The 23044-nt window shown below is 29.9% G+C and overlaps 3 protein-coding genes across 6 annotated transcripts in view; 2 read left to right on the forward strand and 1 right to left on the reverse strand.

Annotated features, from left to right (window-relative positions):
- Nucleotides 1-1074: 1074 nt before the first annotated feature.
- LOC107446592 (uncharacterized) lies at nt 1075-10854 on the forward strand. Of its 2 annotated transcripts, none has more exons than XM_043049671.3 (3): nt 1075-1278; nt 2610-2696; nt 7959-10854. In XM_043049671.3, exons 1-3 carry the CDS (start codon nt 1176-1178, stop codon nt 8057-8059), a joined length of 291 nt encoding a protein of 96 aa, XP_042905605.1. In that variant the 5' UTR covers nt 1075-1175; the 3' UTR covers nt 8060-10854. The 2 variants fall into 2 exon arrangements, with proteins under 2 accessions (XP_042905605.1, XP_087017548.1); XM_087161422.1 differs by having other exon boundaries at nt 1075-1266.
- Nucleotides 8086-10854, forward strand: LOC147811815 (sentrin-specific protease 8-like). Its single transcript, XM_087161421.1, has one exon. It carries the CDS (start codon nt 8086-8088, stop codon nt 8740-8742), a length of 657 nt encoding a protein of 218 aa, XP_087017547.1. The 3' UTR covers nt 8743-10854.
- A 1231-nt stretch (nt 10855-12085) lies between these two features.
- Nucleotides 12086-23044, reverse strand: part of LOC107446586 (Ig-like and fibronectin type-III domain-containing protein 2) — a 102281-nt gene continuing 91322 nt past the window's right edge. For all 3 annotated transcript variants that reach the window (XM_087161417.1, XM_087161415.1, XM_087161416.1), the window contains exons 22-26: nt 20062-20213; nt 16835-16964; nt 15187-15228; nt 13844-14025; nt 12086-13030 (exon numbers count right to left, since the gene is read on the reverse strand). In XM_087161417.1, the coding sequence (XP_087017543.1) occupies nt 12950-13030; nt 13844-14025; nt 15187-15228; nt 16835-16964; nt 20062-20213 (587 nt within the window). In that variant the 3' untranslated portion in view covers nt 12086-12949. The remainder of the gene's footprint in view (nt 13031-13843; nt 14026-15186; nt 15229-16834; nt 16965-20061; nt 20214-23044) is intronic.

Consider the following 23044-nt stretch of genomic DNA (forward strand, 5'->3'; position numbering starts at 1 on the left):
TTTCTTGGACGATGGGTTGTATTTTGTCATTGGAATCCGTCATTCACTAAGAATTTTGGAATTAAATGACTAAGCAAAATTAATTACTTTTGATAGTTAAATAAGACAAAAATTAAATTTTTTAGCCATTAAATCCTCGTTATTGGATACATAATTTATTGAAAAAAGTTATTTAATCTTCATTTAATTTATAAGTCAACCACCGAAAATAAATTACATAAAATATATTTGATCAATATGAAGTTAAAAACATTAATAATTTATAAGGCAAAATGTTTTGTCTCGCAGTCCCAACAATTCTCTACAAAAATAAATAACTATTAATATTAATATATTATGTTCAAATGCTAGATGTATTATAAAAAGCTGTATCGCAAAACATATTTTCATATATTTTAATGGTATACCATTAATTCCTCTGTCACTTTATGTAGTGTATTATTATTATTATAAAAACAGTTGAATTTAAATTATAATTATGAAATATTATTATTAAAAAATATTTTTCAACCAGACAATTAAGTTTAATATAATTTATTTAAATAACCGTAATAGCTATCGCCCCTAAAACTGTCTCAAAAAATTTATAAATTAAAAGAAAAATAATAATTTCGAAAATTTTGGTACCCTTTGAAATAAATGATAAATAAAAAATAGAAATACTTCACCAGAAAAAAAAGTAGGAAAAGACACCTTTATTTGTACTTTAGTAAAAACTTTATTTAAATTATTAATTAAAATATAAATTAGTCGAAAGAAACAATTAATATATTTAAATAAATCCAATATAATTTAAATAAAAAATTTAGTTTTTAAAAATTCTATGAAAAATTTTATACGCTTTAAGGAAAAAAGAAATAATGTTCTTTTATTTTTAAATTTTTTGTTGTTGGTGAAACAATGACAACCCATCAAACAATGACAACCCATTACCAATTTCACATACGCAGGTAGAAAAGCATAACTTATAGCTAATGTACCGATGAATTAGTTTCTGTAAAGTGGCGCTGTTGTCAACGTCGGCGCGATAGCTCTGAGGCTATCTTACCGATAGTCGGTGTAATAGACACTGCCTTCTTGAAAACCGGACCAGGGTACAGTCAATAAATTACTTATATTTTCTTATTAAATAATTTCATATAACGTATATATTAAAAAGCTTAAACTTTATATTAATGGATTCTGCTCCTTCTTTACCTCGTAAAGCATTGTTCAAAACACAAAGAGTTACATCCAAGCATTCACAAACAGCTGAAGCATCATCAGGTAACTTAGTTGGTAATCAAGAGAGACTTCTACATTTTTATGTGTTTTTTCTTTTTATTCCTGTGACGAGATTTTATAAAATTTAATTAAAATTAATTTTTTGATAAAGTGTGTCCGGCAATTTTTAAGTTACAAGCTATGATGAAAAATTGCATTTTTAAGTTTTCTTACGCCAGCGTTGTTAGATCAGCGAGAAAGTAATTTCGAAATATATGTTATTTTAAAAAGGTATTTGTAAAAGGTATATTAAGGTATACGGTAGTTATAAAAGGTATATATTTTTAGGTATAAATATCCTGATGTATTGAAAGTATTGATTTTTACTTAAATTTGATACATTATATGGAAAAATAATGATTCTGTCTTCTTACTTAATTGAAATTAAATTTCTAAGTTTCATTAAAATTAGATTAAAAATTTCTTGAAAGTTGTGGACTTTCTTTAACAATTAGTTTATTGCCATATTTGCAGTTCCAAAATACCATTCAATAGGAAATTAAAATTTAATCTTTCTGTATAAATAAATATTCATTCTTTATTAGCATGCGTGGCTCTGTACATTCAGTTCTAAATATCTCTTAATATATATGTATGCCAATAAAAATGTGGTTAGATAGAAAGAAAAAAAATCAAGTGCAGTGTGCGTTTCCGTGCTTTGTCTGTCTCACCACCCTTCTGAATTTGACTCGAGGAGGTGTACCCCTTCCACAGACAAAAACTAAACTAGATAGAATATAAAGAATGTCAGAAGAGCTATTAGTAGTAAATAGAAAAGTCTATTTTTTTTAACGGAAAAAGAAAATTCAAAAAAAGCTTGTGTGAGCTTTGTAGAGGAATGATTTTGATCTGTTGAAAATCCTTTTAAGCGAGATTTTATTAAAAAGGGTTGCATACAATTCATAATCTGAGATAATTTAACATGGGAATATGCAATTTTTTCTGGATCAGCAAAAAATCATGTGGAAACGTACAACGTAAAACCAGAGTTCCACTGTATGTACAATTTTTGGGAAACTTATTTTAGGATTTCTGTTTTTGATAATATAATCTTATTCAATAAATAATACCAAGAAACTGAAGCAGTAAGATAATATCTGATTAAAATTTTCATTCACTTCAAAAACATATAAATAGCAAATAACAGTTGTTACGTTTCAAGTGCTTGTGCCCAATTTATATTCCTATTCGTGTCTGGCAAGTCTAGAAAACCAGCACCTATTTTTAAACATTTGAAGCATATCAACTATTATTTCCCATTTATATATTTTTGAAGCAAATGAAGTTTTTAATCAGGTAATCTAATTTTTTATTCATCTTAATTCATATGGATTTTTAATTTATAGATTATGATAAAAATGAAATAATGAGCAGCAAAGCCAAAGTGCAATTTGAACATGATCTGGGAGTAAGTTTGAAATCATTTGACAAAGGTGAGTTGAATTATTATGAAAATTAAATCGTAGTTATATTCATCGCTAGGTCTGGGTGATAAATCAATGTATCTCAAAATATCGATTTAATGCATTTATTGGCAGGCCGATATAGTGACTTTCATTTCAGACAATGCATCGGAAATTTGGTTAAAGCTATTGATATAAGACGATTCTTGCGATATAACATGCCAGGGTCCTTGCCTGCACTTGCGCTTTTACTGTGCTGAGTACTTGCGTACTAACGCCAATAAAGAGCAATCTTCTGTGCTTATGTGCCAATAAAGAGCAATCCTGTTGTTCGCACACAGCAACCCCGTTGTTTGCTGATTTTTTATGCCATTTTTTAGTGTTACGAAAATCCATCTTTGGGATTTGCTAAGGGCAGAACAAGATGCAATTTTATTTTTTTAGGAGCGAAATATTTTACCAAAAAAACAAAAATTTACCAATTCCCATGACATGAAACTTTATTTTGGTAAACGTACGTTTTGGAAATGTAATATAACACAGTTTTTTTTTTTTTTTTTTGTCCTATTCCTGTTTAGGCAGTGGGGGTGTGATTGTTCCTGTTTTTCAGTGGCGCCATCTATGGCCAGAAATTTGACTTCTTCCACACCATTCACGCAACCACAACCCGTTTATAGGGCAGATCACATTCACACACAAAGGAAAAAGGACATCCATGCCTTGCCCGGGATTCGAACCCAAGACCTTTCTGATGCAAGGACAGTTCCCTGCCCGTTACACAGGCCGGTCGGCATATAAAACAGTGTGATCAGCAAGTGAGACTTAAAAAAAGACAACTGGTTTGAGGGAAGCAGAATTCCATTTTGTTCAGCTTTGGGATTCATATACTGCTGGTGCAAGGAGTTGACGTTGATTAAATTTTTTGAAAAGCAACTTGATTTATCGGATAAAACTGTTACAAATTGGAGCATTTACATGGGGAATTATGTATCTTGGATATGGAGAATAAACCAAACAAGAAAGTAGATGGACCAGACTGCATTGTGGAAATGGAAGAAAGTTTGTTTACTAAGCGTAAAAATAAATGTGGTGGAGTATTACCTAAACAATGGGTGTTTGGTGGTATATGTAGGGAAACAAAAGATTCGTTTATTGTCACTGTTCCTAGTAGAACTGGTTACTTGTTTTTTTTAGTCTCCTTTATTAAAAATTTTTTTGTTTATCTTGCCCAAGCTTGTTCTCTCTCTCCTGTTGGTCAACTAGCTTTGTAATGTTCATAAGTTAGATTGTAATGTATCTAAATTGAATGTAATGTTTTTAAATCAAAAGTGTAGCAGAATGTATATATTGTTTGCATTTAGAAATCTGTTTTTTAAGGGGGAGGAAATCACCTCATATATACGAACCTAGATTAAAATACATTAGTATTGAATTTGCTAGATCTCTTAATTTTCAAGCAATCCAAGAAAGAAAAGAAAAACTGGGAAAATAGTTTTGTGGGTTGGCGAGCAGCCGTGAGCCTCTTTGTTACCTAAAAATTTTGTTTATCATACTTGCAAACATCATGACTTCTTCAATTTTTATCTGGTTTATATAGAATTTTGTGAATGTTTATCATTTTTGATATCTGATTTAGAAAGAAATCTAAGTTTATTCTTTGATTAATTAAAAAACAATAAATGTAATAAAAAGCTCATTTGTACAACTCGTGAAACCTATTTTATTGAACATATTAAAATTGTATTAAAAAAGGAAAAATTGAATTTATCATCATTGAAAAATGTCATCTAAAATGAGTGTTGAATCTCACATGCATTAATGCAAGTATTTATTAGCATATGTATTTGATTTTAACTTATAAATTTAGAGCATATGTATTTAATTTTAACTTATAAATTTAGAACAATGTTAGCGTACGCTTAGTGTGCGAAGACACAAGTACAAAAAATTAAACAACTTAATAAATTTTGATCTTGTGATAATGTTGTCAGGTATTAAGATCCAATCTTAATACTTTGAGAAACTAACCTAAACTTTGTTATTTTGCCAGTTCAGACAATATTTTAAGTAACAAAAAGCAGACACAAAAATGTACTTTTTTTTAAAATTTGAATTCTTGACTCTCAAAATATAACGCGTCGTTTCAATCTGAAAAATAAGGTCCCATAGTTAATTCATGTAAGTTAAGCAAAAGTAAGAATTGCTGAATGTTTCACTTTTTACATATTTTGCCTCTGTAACTGTTTTAGGGAATCTAAAACACTATAAACTCTACTCGTTTGTTCTATTTCAAAAATTTTCATTCATTACTTTTAGTTAGTTCCCTGATCACTGGTCTAGTGGTTACTGTACTAGACTACGGGGCCAGTGGTTGTGGGTACGAATCCCACTGTAGACGTAGATGTAACTTTCTCTCTCTGTGTTCTATGTCCTATGATTGTGTGAATGTAACCTGCCCTACAGACGGGTTTGTGGTTGTATGACATAGGCAACACTATTCCACCGCCATGACTTAGCCACAGGTGCCTACTAGGTAATAAGAAAATGGCAATTTTGCCATTTCTAATGCCAAAAAGAAACAGGATCAAGTGCCCGCCATTAAAAAAAAAAATTATAATTACTTAATTGAATAAGGATCAAAACAATTTTGAATTTTCAAATATACGAATATCATTTAAACAGTTAATTGACAAAATCCAAAATATGAGCAGTCAGTTGTGTAGTTCTTTCAAAATAAAAGTTATAGTATATGACTTTTTGTCATTTTAAATGTACTTAAAATACAAATATATATATCTTACCATTCAAAAGATTCTCAATCAACATTTAAAAATCATCAAAATTTGTGTGGTGATTTTTTAAGAATGCAAACTAAGAATAAGTGAAAATTTCATTTAGTTTCTCTTTTTTTTTCTTTTCTTTTTTTCTTGTGTTTATGTATCTGTAAAAGTTTATATATTTAACATTCTAGACTTTTTTCTCACAAAAAAAATAAAATAAAAATAACGAAAACATATCAATCCCGATTTTAAGAACGCAATCTTGAAATCTACACAATATTTTAAATTTAAAAATATACTTTAATTTCCTTTTAATATTGCATACTTTAATAATAATGTAATATGGTGTAAACAGAAGCTGATTAAATCTTAAATTTATTTTAGCTTACTTTTTTTTTTAGTAAATAGTTAAATTATTCTATTTAGTGATATTTGTACTTGCAGTGAAGGTATAAAGCAAAGCAATTTATTCTGTCCTTTCATATTTTTTTTAAATCTACCTTAAATCTAGTTTTTAGTTTTTTTTTCTTTATCTTTTTTAGTAGTTAATAATGAAGGTTCTACTACTAATGAGCTACAATAAATTTTAATACTGTGATATCATTTGAAATGCATTGTTGTGATTTATTTTCAATGGGATGACCCGGGGTAATTCACGATCACTCTGTTTCTGGGGTAAATAATGATCACCTAAGTTTTATTTTAAAAAAAATTATTTTTTTTAAAATTTGAGACATGGACAAGAATGCTTGTACACTTTACTAAAGTATAACTACATTTGCTTAATAATAATTTTTTGTTTAATCTAACAAAATAAGTATCTTTTAAACTACTTTCTGTATTTTCCATTTCAAAGATGGGTTTCAAAATGTGCATATTTCTGCAAAGATCCCCCTCATTCTCTTAATAATAAATACTTTGAGTTACTTTCTTTTTCTTTGATATAAAAGTAGTGTAAACTTTTGTTTAATTGTTTCACATCAACTGTAAACATTATAATTGATTATAGGAAACTATATCAAATGTTTCCCCCTACAGATGGGGTAATTATTGATCACTGGGGTAATTCCTGATCATTGTAATTTCTTCTTATAGATAGTATATAAAATAGCTTATAAATAGCTAATTGTCTTTTCTTAAATAACAGTTCATATTTATTAAGTGGAATTTTTGTTTTGAACAAAATTTGTTTTTAACTGTATACAAGACTATTCTGATTTGCACCATTTCTGGTTTGTCTTACCTTGCTTCTATCTTAATTTTATGTGTGTACATCGTTAGAATAATTTTTAAGTTTATAAATTAGCCTAGTATAAATATGGTGAGAAATTATAAGCCTAAAAAGGGTACTAAGCTTCTAGAAAACAAAATTAGTGAATTTCTTTTAATGATTGAAAATGAAAATTTCAGTGTGAGAGCTGCTGCCAGAGCTGTTGGCGTACCTTACTTAACTTTACACTTTCCCTTAATGAAGTTAAAAAATCCAGCAAGAGTAACCCATGTGGGAACTCTCTTATATTTCAGAAGAACATGAGAATGAGTTGGCTGTTGCCTAAAATGTATGGCACAATGCAAAAATTTTTGAAAATTTAAAGCGTTAATTGTTTTTCTTGCTTTTAAATAAATTGTTTTATTAGCTGCTTAAACATATCTTTTGGGTTTATTTTTTGATCTTGATGTCTTATTTGTTAATTACCATTATATAATTATTTTCAAACAGCCCCTTTACAATAAAAACTGGTGATCAGTAATTACCCCAGAAGTGCAGGAATTACCCCAGAAATGATCAAGACCAGGGGTAATTCCTGATCACTAAAAATTTAAAATCTTTTAAATTCCAATTAGATTTTCAAACAAAAGAAGTTGTAATAGGACTCATCTCATATAGCCTCAAACTTCCAGTAAATATTAAAATTCTATTTTGAATAGTTTTTTCACAAAACAGATGTTTGCGTTTTTTGATCAGGAATTACCTCAGGTCACCCTAATATTTAAGTTTCAGTTATACTTGTAAAATTTTACTAATTATACACAAAATTTCCTAAAGAATATTTTTTAAAAAATCATGATCCCTGTTTTAAAAAGAAATTGTGTGAAAAACTGTTTTGATTCTTTAAATAGTTGCATTGATATGGAGAAGCAAAAAAAAAAATGAAATAAATATTATGGAACCCAATTTTCAGATTGTGACTCCTTTAACCATATTCATTTTAATGTCAAGAAACTAAACCTTGAAAAAAAAAGTGTTAATTCAGAAAATGTTCATTTTTGTATCTAATTTTACAACTTAAAATACTGTCTTCAAAATTTATTAAGTTTTTTTTTATATATACACTGTTGAATTGTATAGATATAAATTTTAAATCTCATAACTACGGTAAGTTGGTGCAGTAATTGCTATCCTTTATTTCATAATCTTTTTCATTTTTATAATACATGATTTATTTCTTGTAATTTTGGAATGTTATATTAAAGGATTACTAAATGATGATAGTATAATCTTTAATTTTAGAGTTGCACCACCAAAGATTAGAACAATTAAGACATTTGGCTGAGAAACTAAAAGAAGATGCTTGGATGTATCCTGATTTAGAAACTAAGTTGGGCCTTTGAGCTTTTCTATCACCATAGGTAAAAGTATGTCATCCTGTGATCCTGTCATACTCAGTTATGAGAACAGTTTGCTTAGGCAATCAGATGTAGAACTTTTAAATGCCACTAACTGGCTGAATGATAATATAATTGCTTTCTGGTTTGAATATCTAGAGTATGATATATATAAAGATCACAAGGATGTTTTCGGTTTTGTTTGTCCTCAAGTCGTCCAATACTTGAAGTTTGCACCTGCTGAAGAAGTTAAATCAACAATTGATGGCCTGGAACTGAATAAAAAGCAGCTTGTTTTCTTTCCCGTAAACGATTGTCGAGCGCAAACGATTCCAGGTGGTACTCACTGGAGCCTTCTTGTATATAAGTCCAGTGAGAATTTATTCCAACATTATGATTCATATTCTTGTAGCTCTAATTTGAGTGTAGCAGAACACTTAGCTGAAGTCCTCTTTCCTTTTCTTCGGAATTCTTCGACTGCAGGACACTCACCTAATCTGCAAGAAATGGTTTGTGCCCAACAGATGAATTCTTACGATTGCGGTATGCATGTTATCTGCAACACAGATGGTCTTTGTAAGAAATACCTGAACAATGACCCTAGATCTATATCTGAAATTGTGCCATCAAGTCTTGTGTCCACGTCACGTGGGACATTGAAGGATCTAATTTATTCTCTTAAGAAATGACATTTTATTCTACTTTTTTGTGACAATTTTCTTATTGTTGTTTTAAAGTTGGTTACATTATTGGCTTCAGAGAATTATATTTTATTATTCTACATTCGATAGAGTTGAATTCTAAATCAGTTAAATTGAGTTTGTTCTTTAAACATTTGATTTGAGACTGTGGTACAAATTGATTTTACAAAATATGCAGATAAATTTTATCAGTGGTTTTAATTTGAATCCGTTCATTCAAATGAAACCCATTGATTTTGATCCAAATGTATTGATTTGGTTTATTTTTCATTTTGTCCATCTGTAATCTGTTATTACTGCAAAGCCTTTTATGGTAAGGGGGAAAATTACTTTTGAGGGGTGCAATTAATTCAATATTTATAATTGAATTATAATTTAATTAATCTTTTTATCCTCTGTGCTTTAGAAGAGTTTAAGGAAAATAAATTCCTATAAGCCTAGTTAAGTTAAGCAACATTAAAATAATTATTCCTTAGTGTAATAAAAATAATGTCAATTTGCTTAAGAATTAAAAGGCACGTTATATGTATAATGATTAATTGAAATTTTACACTCTTAAAGTTTAGTAAAATTAACGGTGGTTTTTCAGCTTTGTCTATAAAGCTAATTTTTTTTCTCTAGGTAAAAAAAATATAAGATTTAAATCTTGTAATGTCTTTAATACATCAGACTTTAAAAAGCAAACATTAAAATTGAAACCTTAACTAAATTGAAATATGTTAGAGAAACAGTTATAAAATTTCTCCAATTACTTTTTGATTTGAAAGTAGATGACATTAAAGAGTTGCATTTAACCCCTGAGCTGCAGATTATTCACCTCTATACATATTTCAGATCAGGTTCTCGGAAAGATTGATTCTCAAGTAGAGTACAGTAGAACCTCAATCAATCCTTTTTATTGGACCATTCATTGTGATCGATAAATACTGGAAAACGATGAATGTGGATCAACCTTGAATTATCAAACAATTACTTGAAAAGTAATGGACTTGAAATAAATAAATTTATATAAAATTATTTACTTACATCATAAGTATTCATGATTTAAATAATATAATATTCATGATTAAACACATTTATTTATTCAAATTATTTAAAAATTTTGGTTTGAACACTATCCTCTCTTTAATGTTTTGACATTTGTAACAGAGTGCTGTCCATTTTCTGTAAGTTCACATGAATACAGAAGTTTCTCTTTGTTTCAAAGACTTAGATGTTTCCTGTAAATGTTGGCATTGGTTGTGGTTTTTCTCCCTTCATCCACAATTTTTCAGTTACTTAACCATTTTTTTAACTGACAACACCACAAGCTTATTCAGCTATTTCTCTAAACTATAATTCTCATCTTTTTTATCATTAGCTTTTAGAATTGTTGTTTTTCAAGATAAAACGAGCTTGAATTTTTTTTCAAATGTTGGTAAGAGTTCTGAACGTTAGACACAGAAATTTGGAAATGATTTAAACTAATATTATCAACATTATAAGAATAACACTTGTGGTGGGACAGTTAAAACAAGACAATACGTACAAGAAAACAAAAAACATGGGAATAGGGGGTTCAAGGTTCTACTGTATTGTATTTCCTTTTAATTTTAACTACCAGTTGTCTTTTAAAAAACCTAATCATTTGCTGTATAGTTTTTGCAATTAGAATATATGCTTTTTCTTAATTCTAAGTCATCTTAAGTAGCTCTATGAAAATATGTATTTAAGTTGCTCTTTAAAAATAACATGTTTGATTTTTCAGTCCCTTGTCACTTAAAATTGTAGAATGTTATCAGCTTCTGAAGTAGAATAATAGTGTATTTATTTTTTTCTATGAAGTTACAGAATCTCCGTCCTGAAGTAGATATTCTTTGAAATTTTGTATAGTACATTGATGATTAGAGTACTGTTAACTTCAGAACTAATGGTTGTGTTTAAACTAATATTTCTTACTTTGCATTAGTTAGAGTTGGTTGTTAAAATTTATGATGATAGAAAATACACATTTTAGAGCAATCTAAATCATATCCTATACTGAGTTTAAAGATTTACTAGAGTTTAACATGACAAAGTAACAATGAAATAAATATAATAAAGACAATTTCAGCTGTTGTATATTGTAGTATATTTATTTACATTCAACATTACATTTTTATTTCAATTCTTTACATTTAAAATCAATTGACATGCACATAGTACAGTTTGCTTGCAATAATAAAATACGAAGAGATTATAGATTGAGTGAAAATATACATTTATTTATGTATTGAAGGCACGTGATAATTAATCATACTTAATGACTAGATGTGTATGATCTGTTTCATTAAGGTTTTAGTGATTATTTTAGTTAGATGAAAGCAGGGGTGCAGAAAATTCTCAGAATTTAATATTTCCCCCGAACACAGTTTTTTCGGTTTGAAATTTCCCCCAAATTCAACCACTTTTTTTCTCAGTTATAATAATTTATTCAAAATATTTTTAGAGAAAGTAAAGTTAGTTAAGTTTTTTATGATTTTTTCTTTAACAAAGGAAGAAAAAAAATTTGATTTTGCTCAATTCTTGAATAAGCTTTCACTTGTGTTTAAGTAATTGAAATAGTAATAATTTATAAAAGTAAATTTTCCTCCAGACTTTTAGTCTGGAGGAGTTCTCCTTAAAGCTGCACTATAATTTGTTTCGGTTAAAAAGGAAAACAAAGGAACATTCGTAAAGTGTTTAAAATAAATGCTTATATTTCTATAAATGACAATCTTCCTTAAAAATTGAGACCTAAAATTTTCCTTGATCTGACTAAATGTTTACCAAACCTCCTTTGTGCAAGCGAACATATTCTGCACCCCTGGGTGAAAGTACAGATTAGTATTATAAAATTTCCAATTTCAGAATTGTTTAAAAAAAAACTTTTTGTCAGTTAAAATATCAAATCACTTATATGCAATGCTTTAAATATTTTGAATAAATGCTTGAAAAAAATATTTTTCAAATTGATAGTTTGAAATTCTTTTAAAACTTATTCTAGATAGTTGTTCACATTTTATAAATATAGAAGAGTTGATGATTTTTGCTATTTATTTGTTCCATCAATTTAAAAAAAATAAGATACTTGTTTAATTTTTGTCTGCATTTCAGTTACATTACGTCTATACATACATTTTTAAGTTACAATTTTAATTTTAAAAATAGTTGCACTGCAATGTAAAACAAAATATTATAAACTTTATTTAATAAATGCCATTTTTCATTTTTGTTACATAAATTTAATTAAAAAAAATATTATAATTCAATTTTCGTAGGTTTTTCTGTAACAATCATTTTTAGTCTAAACATAAATTTTTTCATTGAACTGCATTTTAAAAAACTTGCACTGTGGTGCATAACAAAACATTAACCTCTAATAAATTCCATTCTTTTCTGATGAAAGTGCTCAAGTTGTTACTAGTACATTTATTTATTGTTAAAAGCAATTCATGAACTCACAGTAACTCTAAGCTTTCAATTTGATGTAAAACTTATTTCAAAGGGTGTAATTTGACCGTTAAATATTAGATTTATATTTAACAGTGTTACTAGCCCTAGAATTATGCATTTTTAAATATATTATTAGATTCAAGATCAGTGCAAAACAGCTTACAAAAAATATATAACATTTATGTATTAAAAAACTTAGGAATAAGCTTTCCTCTCGATTTTGTTTTATCCATATATAAATTAGTTATTTTTTTGACAAAGTAATTTTAAGACACTAATATATATATTTACAAAGAATTTTTGCTATGCCATTTTTTGTAACACCTTTCATATTATTCGTCTAACTTCACAACAAATAATAAGATCAAAAATAAGAGAATAATTAACATATTACTGTATTTTTAAGAGAGTAAGAGTCATTTATCAGAATTTTTTCTAAATATCTTACAATATTTAGTACAAAAAAAGTTGATTTTCATTAACATACATATATATACACACATTTATTTAAATGATTCCACATAATAAAAGTATTGTAAAAAAATTAAAAGCATCACAAATATCACCGAGATCTTATAGTGTAAAAATATTTTCAGAAAAATCATTTTTAGTTGTTTATTACAGCATATTTTAATTATAGACTAATATATTTACATTCTAATCAACATTTACATATTTCACATGGGAATAAATGTCTCAACATTTTTTGTATCACTTTACATTACTTAATGTTTTAAGCTCTTTATGTCTGTGTTTCTCTCTTTGTTTCTCCATTATCTCGTTTTGTTTCACCATTGGTTTCAATTGATCCTGGAGTGTTATTCTGTTGAATACGTAATTATTATAAAATTGAAACATGAAGTAATTGAAAAAACAAAGTATAATAGAATTTATGATTAAGCAGAGAACTGTTATATTTTTTAAAATTTTATTATAATTCCATTTTTTGTTAGAACGAGTAACTAACTCTGGGAAGGTGATCAAAAATATGCTTACAGCATAATACATATTTAAAACACAATTTATTATGTAAAAGAAATATTAAAACTGATTGACTGAGTAGCCAAATTATTCAACAAAAAATGAGCACTCAGAAATTATTTTTAAGCACTTTAAAAAAATATAATAATTAGGCAGGGTTGGAAAGTTTTTGACAATTGACGTTTTTTTTTTTTTTTAACGTCATGTGAAAGAGAAACCTTTTGGCATTGTTTTTGACAATTGTCAAAAATCATGAAATTTTGAATCATGTAAAACGAATGTCGTATTCATATGCTATGGGCTGACAATAAACCGAAATAGATTGAGGTTGAATTAATTGTGAAAACGTTGAAGAGAACAATGTGAGCTGTGTCTTTTTGCATAATTCCTAGTGAAAATCAACACAGTAAAGGAAAAATCTCATTTTAAAAAGGAAACTTAAGCACTTTTTGAAAACACCCAATGAAAATAGCACCTTTAAGGGCTTTTAAAAATCGAAAATTAGCTCTTTTTAAAAACGCTACGAACCCTGCTAAAATAATTTGTTTTTTAAAAGAGCACAAGGATGAAAGGATAAGGAATCTTAAATGAGAGAATTTAAAAATAAGAAAAAGACGTTAAAAAAATGTTTTGAGACTCAGTAGGCATAAATTACCTGTGGAATGTTGTCTTTCATGTAAGTAGGATTTTCGAATGACACTCCGGGTGATATTCCAGGAGGTGGCTTCATTAATTTATTCCTCTGGTAAAAGAAGAAACCTAATCCACCAACCAAAAGCAAGAACAATATTGTGCCAATGATTGCAGCTGTCGTCTTCGCTACAGAGGGTGAGGTATCTGCAAAAGAAATTGTAAGCTTATTTATAATAGAATTGGTAAAATAAAAATTATTTTTTCAAATTAATGTAAATTTTACTATAATTAACAGACTGCCTGGAGTGCAAAATATGAGCAGAAGATAATTCAGACAACCTTGGGGTAATGTTTGGTCCAATTGAAAATAAAAATGCTACATTCTATGTTAAAAATATAAAATAACTTAGCCTTTCGATTTGTTTATTTACAAGTTTGAATACCTTAAATCAAGTTTTTACTATTCAAGTATACTTTGATTTCTATTTGCTTAAAACGCATTTGCTAGCTTATTCAAGAATTGTGTGAGATCAAAGAATTTTTTTTCTACGTGAAATAAAAAATTGCTAGCAAAGAAATTATAACTATTTTCAAATTTACTTTCTAAAATTATTTTTTTTAGAAAAAATTACAACTATTCAAAGAAAGTAAAAATGCTGTAATTTTGGAGAAAATTTCAAACAGAAAAACTGTTCCCGACTGCAATTGAGAATAATAATAATATAAAATATTACCAAACTGTTATATTAATTTTAAGTGCTACCTGCTCGCCCACCCCTAGTTCAATGTTTTATTACATCGTTTTTTTTTTTTCATTGAAGTTGATACTTTCGGTATAAACAAAGAATAATATGTTAATAAAATATACAATTGTAATTTTATGCAAGTACATTTTGTTAATTGTATCGAAATGGAAAAATAATCAACTGTAGCTGGAAAAAAAATAACGGAAGAAATACAATTTGTGCGACTCAACGTGATATCAATAGAAAGTAATTTTCCTCGTTAGCATTATAACAGTTCAAATTGAAGACAGCTTTTATTACTCTCGAATCATCCATGCTTATTAGAAATTTCAATATAGTACATGTTAAGATTTATATCTGACAACATCTAATCTCTTATTTTTTTTTTTTTTTTAATTCTCCACCACGCAATAATTCTATTGGTAATATGTTGAAAGGAAATATAACAACATTTTTATTGTGTTTTATTGAAATTTTGAGTTTTGATAGTGATAATGTTTCATTTTACCTGACGAGAATGCTCGTCTTACCCAAGAATAAACAGAGATTTGATCTGATGTGTACGCGAATCAAACGCGCTTAACTGGTTAAAAGAAGAGTAACAGAAAAACAAACTTACAACCAGCTGGTTCTGTAATGATATTTCCATCGCCATCGATACCTAGAAGAAATTGACGAAAATGGTTTCACTTATATTATCACACCAATGTTTTAACGCCATTACACTGTAAAAAAAATTTTTACGTGAGAATCTATTAAGACTCTCATGAGAAATTACAGATAATTTTAAATGAGACTTCGAAACTAGAAGGTTCTGCTAAAAAGCAGGAAAATATTTACAGGACCATCAGTAATTTTTCAAAAATAAAACTCTTAACTTATTTTCCTGGCTCTGAAACTACCGCTCACATCACATTAGGGTGGAGAAGAAGAAAAAAATACGTTAGGCGAAAGTGCAAGTCGTTGAGACACCCACTTTTTAGTTGGAGGAATCGAACTCCGACCGAAGAAGTTGTAAGCCATGACTCAACCAACCAAGCCAAAAGAACAATTACTTCAGGGCTCTATTCTCTCTTTAGCCCTGAGTTACTTGACTTTGAATTAAATGAAAATACATTGAAACATCTGAAAGAAAGAATCCCTTTATCTAAATTCTCACAATAAAACCTTTAGTTTTTCGTTACGAGAACCTCGGTTACATGCATTTAAATAAGAATTTACTTAATTAAACTGAGATTTTCATTTTACTCTCTGAATTTTTAAAATGTGTAAAAACATTTTAAAAAAAACATGTTGTTGTCGTAAGCCAATACGGCATGGGGTGCGATTGTCCTAGTTTTCCAGAGACCCCATCTATGGCCGAGAATTCGACTTCTGCCACACCCATACGTCACATCCGTTTATAGGGCGGATCCATTAATTCATCCACAGATCGTAATTTTGCCCTGAACCAGAGATCGATCAATCTCCAATTCAGTGCTCCCAGAAGTATAATTTGCTGTGGAAACATGGCAGACTTTAAGACCCGACAGATTTAACGTGCACCATTTACTACACAGAGAGTCTTCTGCCGGCTGGATTCGAACTCCCGTTCTCACGAACTTGAATCCAGCTCTTTTCCAACCAGGCTATTACGGCCAAAAAAGATGCATAATTATTCATATAACTTATTATTAGTTTTTATTATAAAAATTAAATTATATGGTGATATATTTTTTTGATCTAACATAGTTTATATTTAATAAAAAATATTATTTGAATTAAAAACTATGAATACCTTAGAATTAAAATTTATTTAATTCAAGATATTGAAGAAAATTTACTGTTTCTTCGGAGGCGGACAAAACAATGCGAACTCTTTGATTTTCACATTATTTTGTACCATCTTTTGTTAAGAGCAAATATTTCATGAAACATCTAAACAAATGCTTAAAACAAAAAACGTACCAAAGAAAGTGACTCATACCTGTCCGCTAACGCAATTTCGATTCACTTGTAAGAGAAATAATCATATTTTCGCTTTACTAATGGATTTTCCAAGCAGCAATTACGATGTATTTCCCAAGCAATTAATTCTTTACATGGCTTGGACAATTATTTGTACAAGTCGTATTAAGAATATGATCATAACACGAATATTCAAATTAATATAATTCAAAGGTAAGGAGGATTAAATGCAGATGTAGCTTAACATTTTATGTGGTTGGGTGTTTTGAGAAACATATCGGTTAGTTCAAAGTTATAAAAAAATACAATTATAATTATACCTGTGATGGTAAAAGTCAAAGGCTCTGAATGAAGACTGATACCATAATGATTTCCAGCTTTCACCACAACCTCATACGTTGTACCTGGTTCTAAATCATGAAGGGCTATGGCTCGATCTTTAGTGTGATTCTATAGTAAGAAAATGAAAATATCTTTAACAACAAAATAAGACATATCTTGTTGAATAGTAATAATTTAAGACAAGACCATGGATTTAATAAGTCTTAATCTATAAAAGTTTCTATTCAATTTATATTGGGTGTAAGAAAAGAATATTGATTATTTTTATTGATAAATAACCGTTTTTTACTATTAAATTAAACAGAAAAAAAATGTCTCAAATTTGATTACGTGATATACTTTAATATTTTAACTTTTTCGAATTAAGTTATGATTTTGATAATTCAACTGTTAAATTAAATGGAAGAAATATTTTGAAGCCAAAATTACATCATTTTGTTGATAAATCTAATTAAGGATTTAGACGTGCGATGCAGTTTCCAGTGTATTCTAATTTTTGACTGCTTGTATCCTAATAACAAAAAAACAATTTTCGACGGAGAACTATAAACAGATTTTATTTGTTACTTTTCTCTTAGTTGGGTACCAGACTAGAACTCGTATCGTATCCTGTGCCAAAATAGTCAAGGTCAATAGTTTTGGTGATAACTGAGCAGTATAACATGCAAAAATCTCACGAAAAAAATAATTAGTGAACAAAATTTTTTTTTGTTAAAAACACTTATAAAACTAACTAATAACACAGACTTACAAGCGAGCTACTCAGCCGTAGAATAGAAAAATCAACGTAAGTGATAAAAAATTCAAATTTGAGATTTTTATATACACTGGTGGACAAAATTAAGAGATGGAAGACATTTTCCCAAATATCTCAAAAAATACTGAATATGAATAAATGAAATTTGGTATGGATATAGCTTATTCCATGATAATAAAGTATGCAAAACAAAAATGAAAGTGCCATTCACTGGCAAGACCTATTGCCAATAAATCAAATGTAGTCTGAACTTAAGGATAAAAAATGACAATAAAGTGAGGCTTGTACAGTGTGTGTTGCCTCTAGTATGGTTTATGGTCACCCCTGACAGACAGACAGCATGCACAACCGGTATGCATTCTGTTAATAAGGGAGTTAAGGAGGACTTGTGGAAAACCCTCCCATTCTTCCACCAGAGCAATTTTTAACTCCAGAATGGTTCTGGGGAGTGGTTGGCGCATCGCAATAGCCCTCCCAAGAGCATCCCAAGCATGTTCAATAGGAATCAGGTCAGGGGATTTGGGTGGCCAATCCATTCGTTGAATATCCTCGCTTTCCAGATACTCATCAACCATGACAGCCCTATGTGGTCACGCATTGTCGTCCATAAAAATGAAGTCAGGGCCAACAGCGCCCCTGAAAAGACGCACATAAGGCTCTAGGACCTCCTGTCTGTACCTCTGCCTGTGTTATTCACAGAATAATTATGTGGAATCGGAGCTATACGCATGGATCTAAAGAGAAATGCTACCAGTGGAATGAATAATTTTTCTGCAAAGAATGAGAGGGAACGCGAATTCCAATGAGCCAATAAGGCTAGATGGGTTATTCACAGAATGATGATGTGGAATCAGAGTTATACGCATGGATCTATAAAGAAATGCAACTAGTGGAATGAATAATTTCTCTGCAAAGAGTGATAGGGTGCACGAATTCCAATAAACGATGAGACTAGATGGATTAGTTATTCACGGAATCAGAGGATCGGACGTATGGATCTAAAAATAAGAAATGCTACTAGTGAACTAAATAATGTCTCTACAAAGAGTGATAGGGAACTCGAATTCCAATGAGCGAAAAAAAACTAGATGGGTTAATCACAGAATGATGATATGAAATCAGAGGATCGAACACATGGATCTAAAAAGAAATACTACAAGTGGAATAAATAATGTCTCTGCAAAGAGTGATAGGGAACGCGAATTCCAATGAGCGAATAAGGATAGATGGGTTATTCACAGAATGATGATGTGGAATCAGAGTTATACGCATGGATCTGTAAAGAAATGCTACTAGTGGGATGAATAATTTTTCTGCAAAGAATGATAGGGAACGCAAATTCCAACGTGCGAACAAGACTAGATGGATTATTCACGGAATAATAATGCTGAATCTGAGTTATACTAATTAATCTGTAAATAAATGCTACTAGTGAACTATGCTAAAGGCAAGGTCTCTGCAAAGAATGATAGGGAACACGAATTCCAATAAACGATAAGACTAGATGTGTTGGTTATTCACATAATAATGTCACGGAATCAGAGTTATACGCACGGATCTAAAAAGAAATGCTACTAGTGGACTAAATAATGTCTCTACAAAGAGTGATAGGGAACTCGAATTCCAATGAGCGAAAAAAACTAGATGGGTTAATCACAGAATGATGATATGGAATCAGAGGATCGAACACATGGATCTAAAAAGAAATACTACAAGTGGAATAAATAATGTCTCTGCAAAGCGTGATAGGGAACGCGAATTCCAATGAGCGAATAAGGCTAGATGGGTTATTCACAGAATGATGATGTGGAATCAGAGTTATACATGGTAATGAGGTCTATCTAATGAGAGCATGGATCTATAAAGAAATGCAACTAGTGGAATGACTAATTTCTCTGCAAAGAGTGATAGGGTAAACGAATTCCAATAAACGATGAAACTAGATGGGTTAGTTATTCACGGAATCCGAGGATCGGACGTATGGATCTAAAAAGAAATGCTACTGGTGGAATAAATAATGTCTCTGCAAAGAGTGATAGGGAACGCGAATTCCAATGAGCGAATAAGAATAGTGGATTATTCACAGAATAATGATGCTGAATCTGAGTTATACTAATTAATGTATAAATAAATGCTACTAGTGGAATGTATAACGATTCTGCAAAGAGTGATAGGGAGCACGAATTCCTATTGGCGATAAAACTAGACAGGTTATCCACAGAATAACGATGCTGAATCTGGGTTCTATACATGACTCGATAAAAAAATCTGAGTTATACGTCATCAACAGGGATCTATAAATAAATAAAGCCAGTACGTGTTCATACTGAAAATACGTGACTCATTATCATGAATGAGGAACTATCATTAGTATAAAGAGAGGGGATCGTTAGCATTATTTGATAACAACTAATGAATATTACAATAACGCAAATTATTAAGACTTACTCTGTACATTAATCGAGAACCAATGGGCCTCCAGAATACCTTGTACCACTGCACTACTTTAGGATTTTTCTGAGGCATATCCCACGTTATCTCCAAATCTTTGTGTCCAGTTAGGTGATACTGGATATTCAGAGGTGGGCCAGGCAATACCGCTGAAATACAATATCACAATCATAAATTTCAATGCACAAGGTGTTAGCTAGTCACCGCACTTCCTATGTATTTTCAGAAACATTGTCGAAATTGAAACCATTTTAAAAGATACACGTTAGCAACGCAAATCAATATTTAATTGGGGAAAGCGAGAAACATTAATAACATCTAAAAATTGTTGGCAAGATTAAATTAAAATTAGTAGACCTGGTTTTTTTTATCTCTATTTTTGATAAGGAGCTTCCGTAAATTATAAAATAATTACCTAGATAGGTAAAACGATAGTCTCCAAATTTCCAAGCTTAGTTTTGACTTTGTAAAAATTTAAATTTAGCTTTCGAATTCATATTTTTTTTAAACTTTCAATTTCGTTATTTGTTTAATTAACTGCATGTGATTCATCGAAGATAATATAATTAATTATTATTTTTGACAGCTATAAAATAAGATTGATATTTAGATAACATCTAAAATCTTTCATAAATATTGCAGAGATTTAAGAAGTTCCCCAAAACAATTTTCAAGAAATCTCGTAAGCATAATAAAAAGTTGGTTATTCCCCAATCCAACAGATATTATATTGTCCAATAAATGTATATCAGAAATCGTTGAGTTCCAACTGAGTGATTTCAACAGATTTTTGGATGGTGGGATTTTTTTCAATATTTCTCAGAAACATCTAGTATACTACTCATCAGAAATATTTTTTGTTTACTGTTGCATGAGATTTAACAGATCGTAGATCTTAGATAACAGATTTTAGATATAATAGTATCGATATCAAATCTGCAATCGGTTTCTCTAACCAAACTGCAGTTTTTTTACTGACGTTTTTAGTCCATTTTTTGTCGAAATGTTCCAGGTTTAAAACCGTTATATATCAGGGGGTCGGCATAAATATTGCGATAAATTTCTAGGGGAGTTAGGAAATGTCTTAGGGATTAAAATGGTATATATGTCCATAAAAATTATCATTCCATAATATTATCAATGTCCATAAATATTATCATTCCCCATTATGAACTGTTTCGTCATGTGCTTCTGATAAGGTCATGTTTGGGAATAGGACTGAGCTGTGTTCGATGACATTTACGAACATGGGTTTCTATGCAGTTTTAATTCTGATTATGTGCCCCAACTTCCTTAGAAGTTTGCAGAAACATTTACTCAGCCCCTTGTTATATGTAACGTTTTTAAACTTATACATTACAGTAAAAAATAGACTAAAACTGTAATTTTAAAGAAACTGTATATTTAGGAGCAAGACTAATTTCGGATTTCACACCCACTCCCGAATTAGGCAAGATCAAGTATTTGTATAAATGCAACAAAAAATTTGTCCCGCAGTGATATCCAATATATAATATTGATATTTAGGACAACGGTTTCCAAATTATGTTCCATGGAACCATAAGGTTTGTCACAAGGGTATCGAGAGTTAGGATTTTTTTTACCATGATTTTTGAAACCTGCAATTAAATTTACATTTAATTAATTATCATTATTTATTTTATATTTTCGTTATTTTCATGAAATTATTTAATTTTAAAAAATTTTATAACAATATATTGAATGAATAATCAAAAGGATGCATTTATGAAAAATTGCATTAGTAGCTAGCATAGAATAAAAATAACTAAATTTAACAATGAAAAAAACATGTTTCTCTAATATAAATTCTCTAAGTCTATATCTGTTGTCTTTCGCTTTTATTTCAATAAAAACCACCTTTCAGCTCATGTATAGTTTGTCTAAAATAAGAACTCCCCCAGACATTCGTCTGGATCTGTGGCGGTGACTATGGTTACGAGGTATGCGGGGTCACTGTTTTGGGGTGGTTTCGGCACGGGTCGGAGAGAGAAAGGGAATAGTCCTAGAGTGAAGCCACCCTCTCTAAAAGGCTCCATTCTTGTTTCCATAGCACCAGACATCCTCAGACTTTGTGGCGGGAGGAGTTCTCAGCTCAGACAAACTACGTCTACAGTTTTTAGATACACTGAAATCAAATTAGAAGTCTATATGCAGCTCCAAACCTGTAAATTTAACTGTTTGGTCGTCGATCATTAAGGATTCAATTACCGAAAAAAAGATTTGAAACCACTGATCCAGGATATCTAATAGAATCTAAAGTTATTTCTATGGATGGTGTTTTCTACGCTAGGGAGCGCTGCAAGCTCTTGACTTCCTATACTTCTCGGTTACTGTTTTCGGAGTGCTTTGAAGTCATTTGACTCACAACGTGAGCATTGTGTTCTCAGACTATTTTGAGAAGTATAAACATGTATTTGTTACCTGATTTTTTAGTGCTTATTGGAAGCATCGTTATTAGTCATTTGAAGAATTGTCATTTGACAAAAAAAGAATCGTTATAAAACACTTCTTACCTTGTGAACAATAGGGGATATGTCCGTATCGTGATCTGTAGCGCCAACTACAATCGCCAAGGTGCCAAATAGCAAATTTTAAAAAAAAAATTTTGATGTCTGCCCAGGGGTGGCTACGAGGTATACCTTTCGAGTTGGTCCCTTTCTGAGATGTTTTTTTTAGTTTCTCGCGGGCCACTGCCCGGAAGTTTCCAAGACTTGGAACCACAGATCACGATACGGAAATCTCCCCGAACAATATACCAACTTTGAAATTTAAGCCTAAACGATAATTTGTGAAATGAACTAAATCTCGCTGCTCGAACAATATGCTAACACTAACGTCAGATGGTGCTCAGCTTGCACCAAGAATAAACAGTCATAAACAAGTAAAAAGAGGCCAAATCAGAACTGCCAAAAAAGCGACTTCATTCAAAATCTAGCAACCATGTCACCTTTTATTCATA

This window comes from Parasteatoda tepidariorum, chromosome 4, assembly GCF_982258835.1.
Source record: "Parasteatoda tepidariorum strain Cologne lab strain chromosome 4, Ptep-v5.0, whole genome shotgun sequence".
Classification (NCBI taxonomy): domain Eukaryota; kingdom Metazoa; phylum Arthropoda; class Arachnida; order Araneae; family Theridiidae; genus Parasteatoda; species Parasteatoda tepidariorum.

Bases quoted from the DNA above. Each gene is read 5' to 3' on its own strand.
- LOC107446592 (XM_043049671.3), top strand. From the start codon at position 1,176: ATGGATTCTGCTCCTTCTTTACCTCGTAAAGCATTGTTCAAAACACAA. The intron at 1,279-2,609 runs GTAATCAAGAGA...TTTAATTTATAG, and splicing joins ATCATCAGGTAACTTAGTTG to ATTATGATAAAAATGAAATA. The intron at 2,697-7,958 runs GTGAGTTGAATT...CTTTAATTTTAG, and splicing joins TTTGAAATCATTTGACAAAG to AGTTGCACCACCAAAGATTA.
- LOC147811815 (XM_087161421.1), top strand. From the start codon at position 8,086: ATGTCATCCTGTGATCCTGTCATACTCAGTTATGAGAACAGTTTGCTT.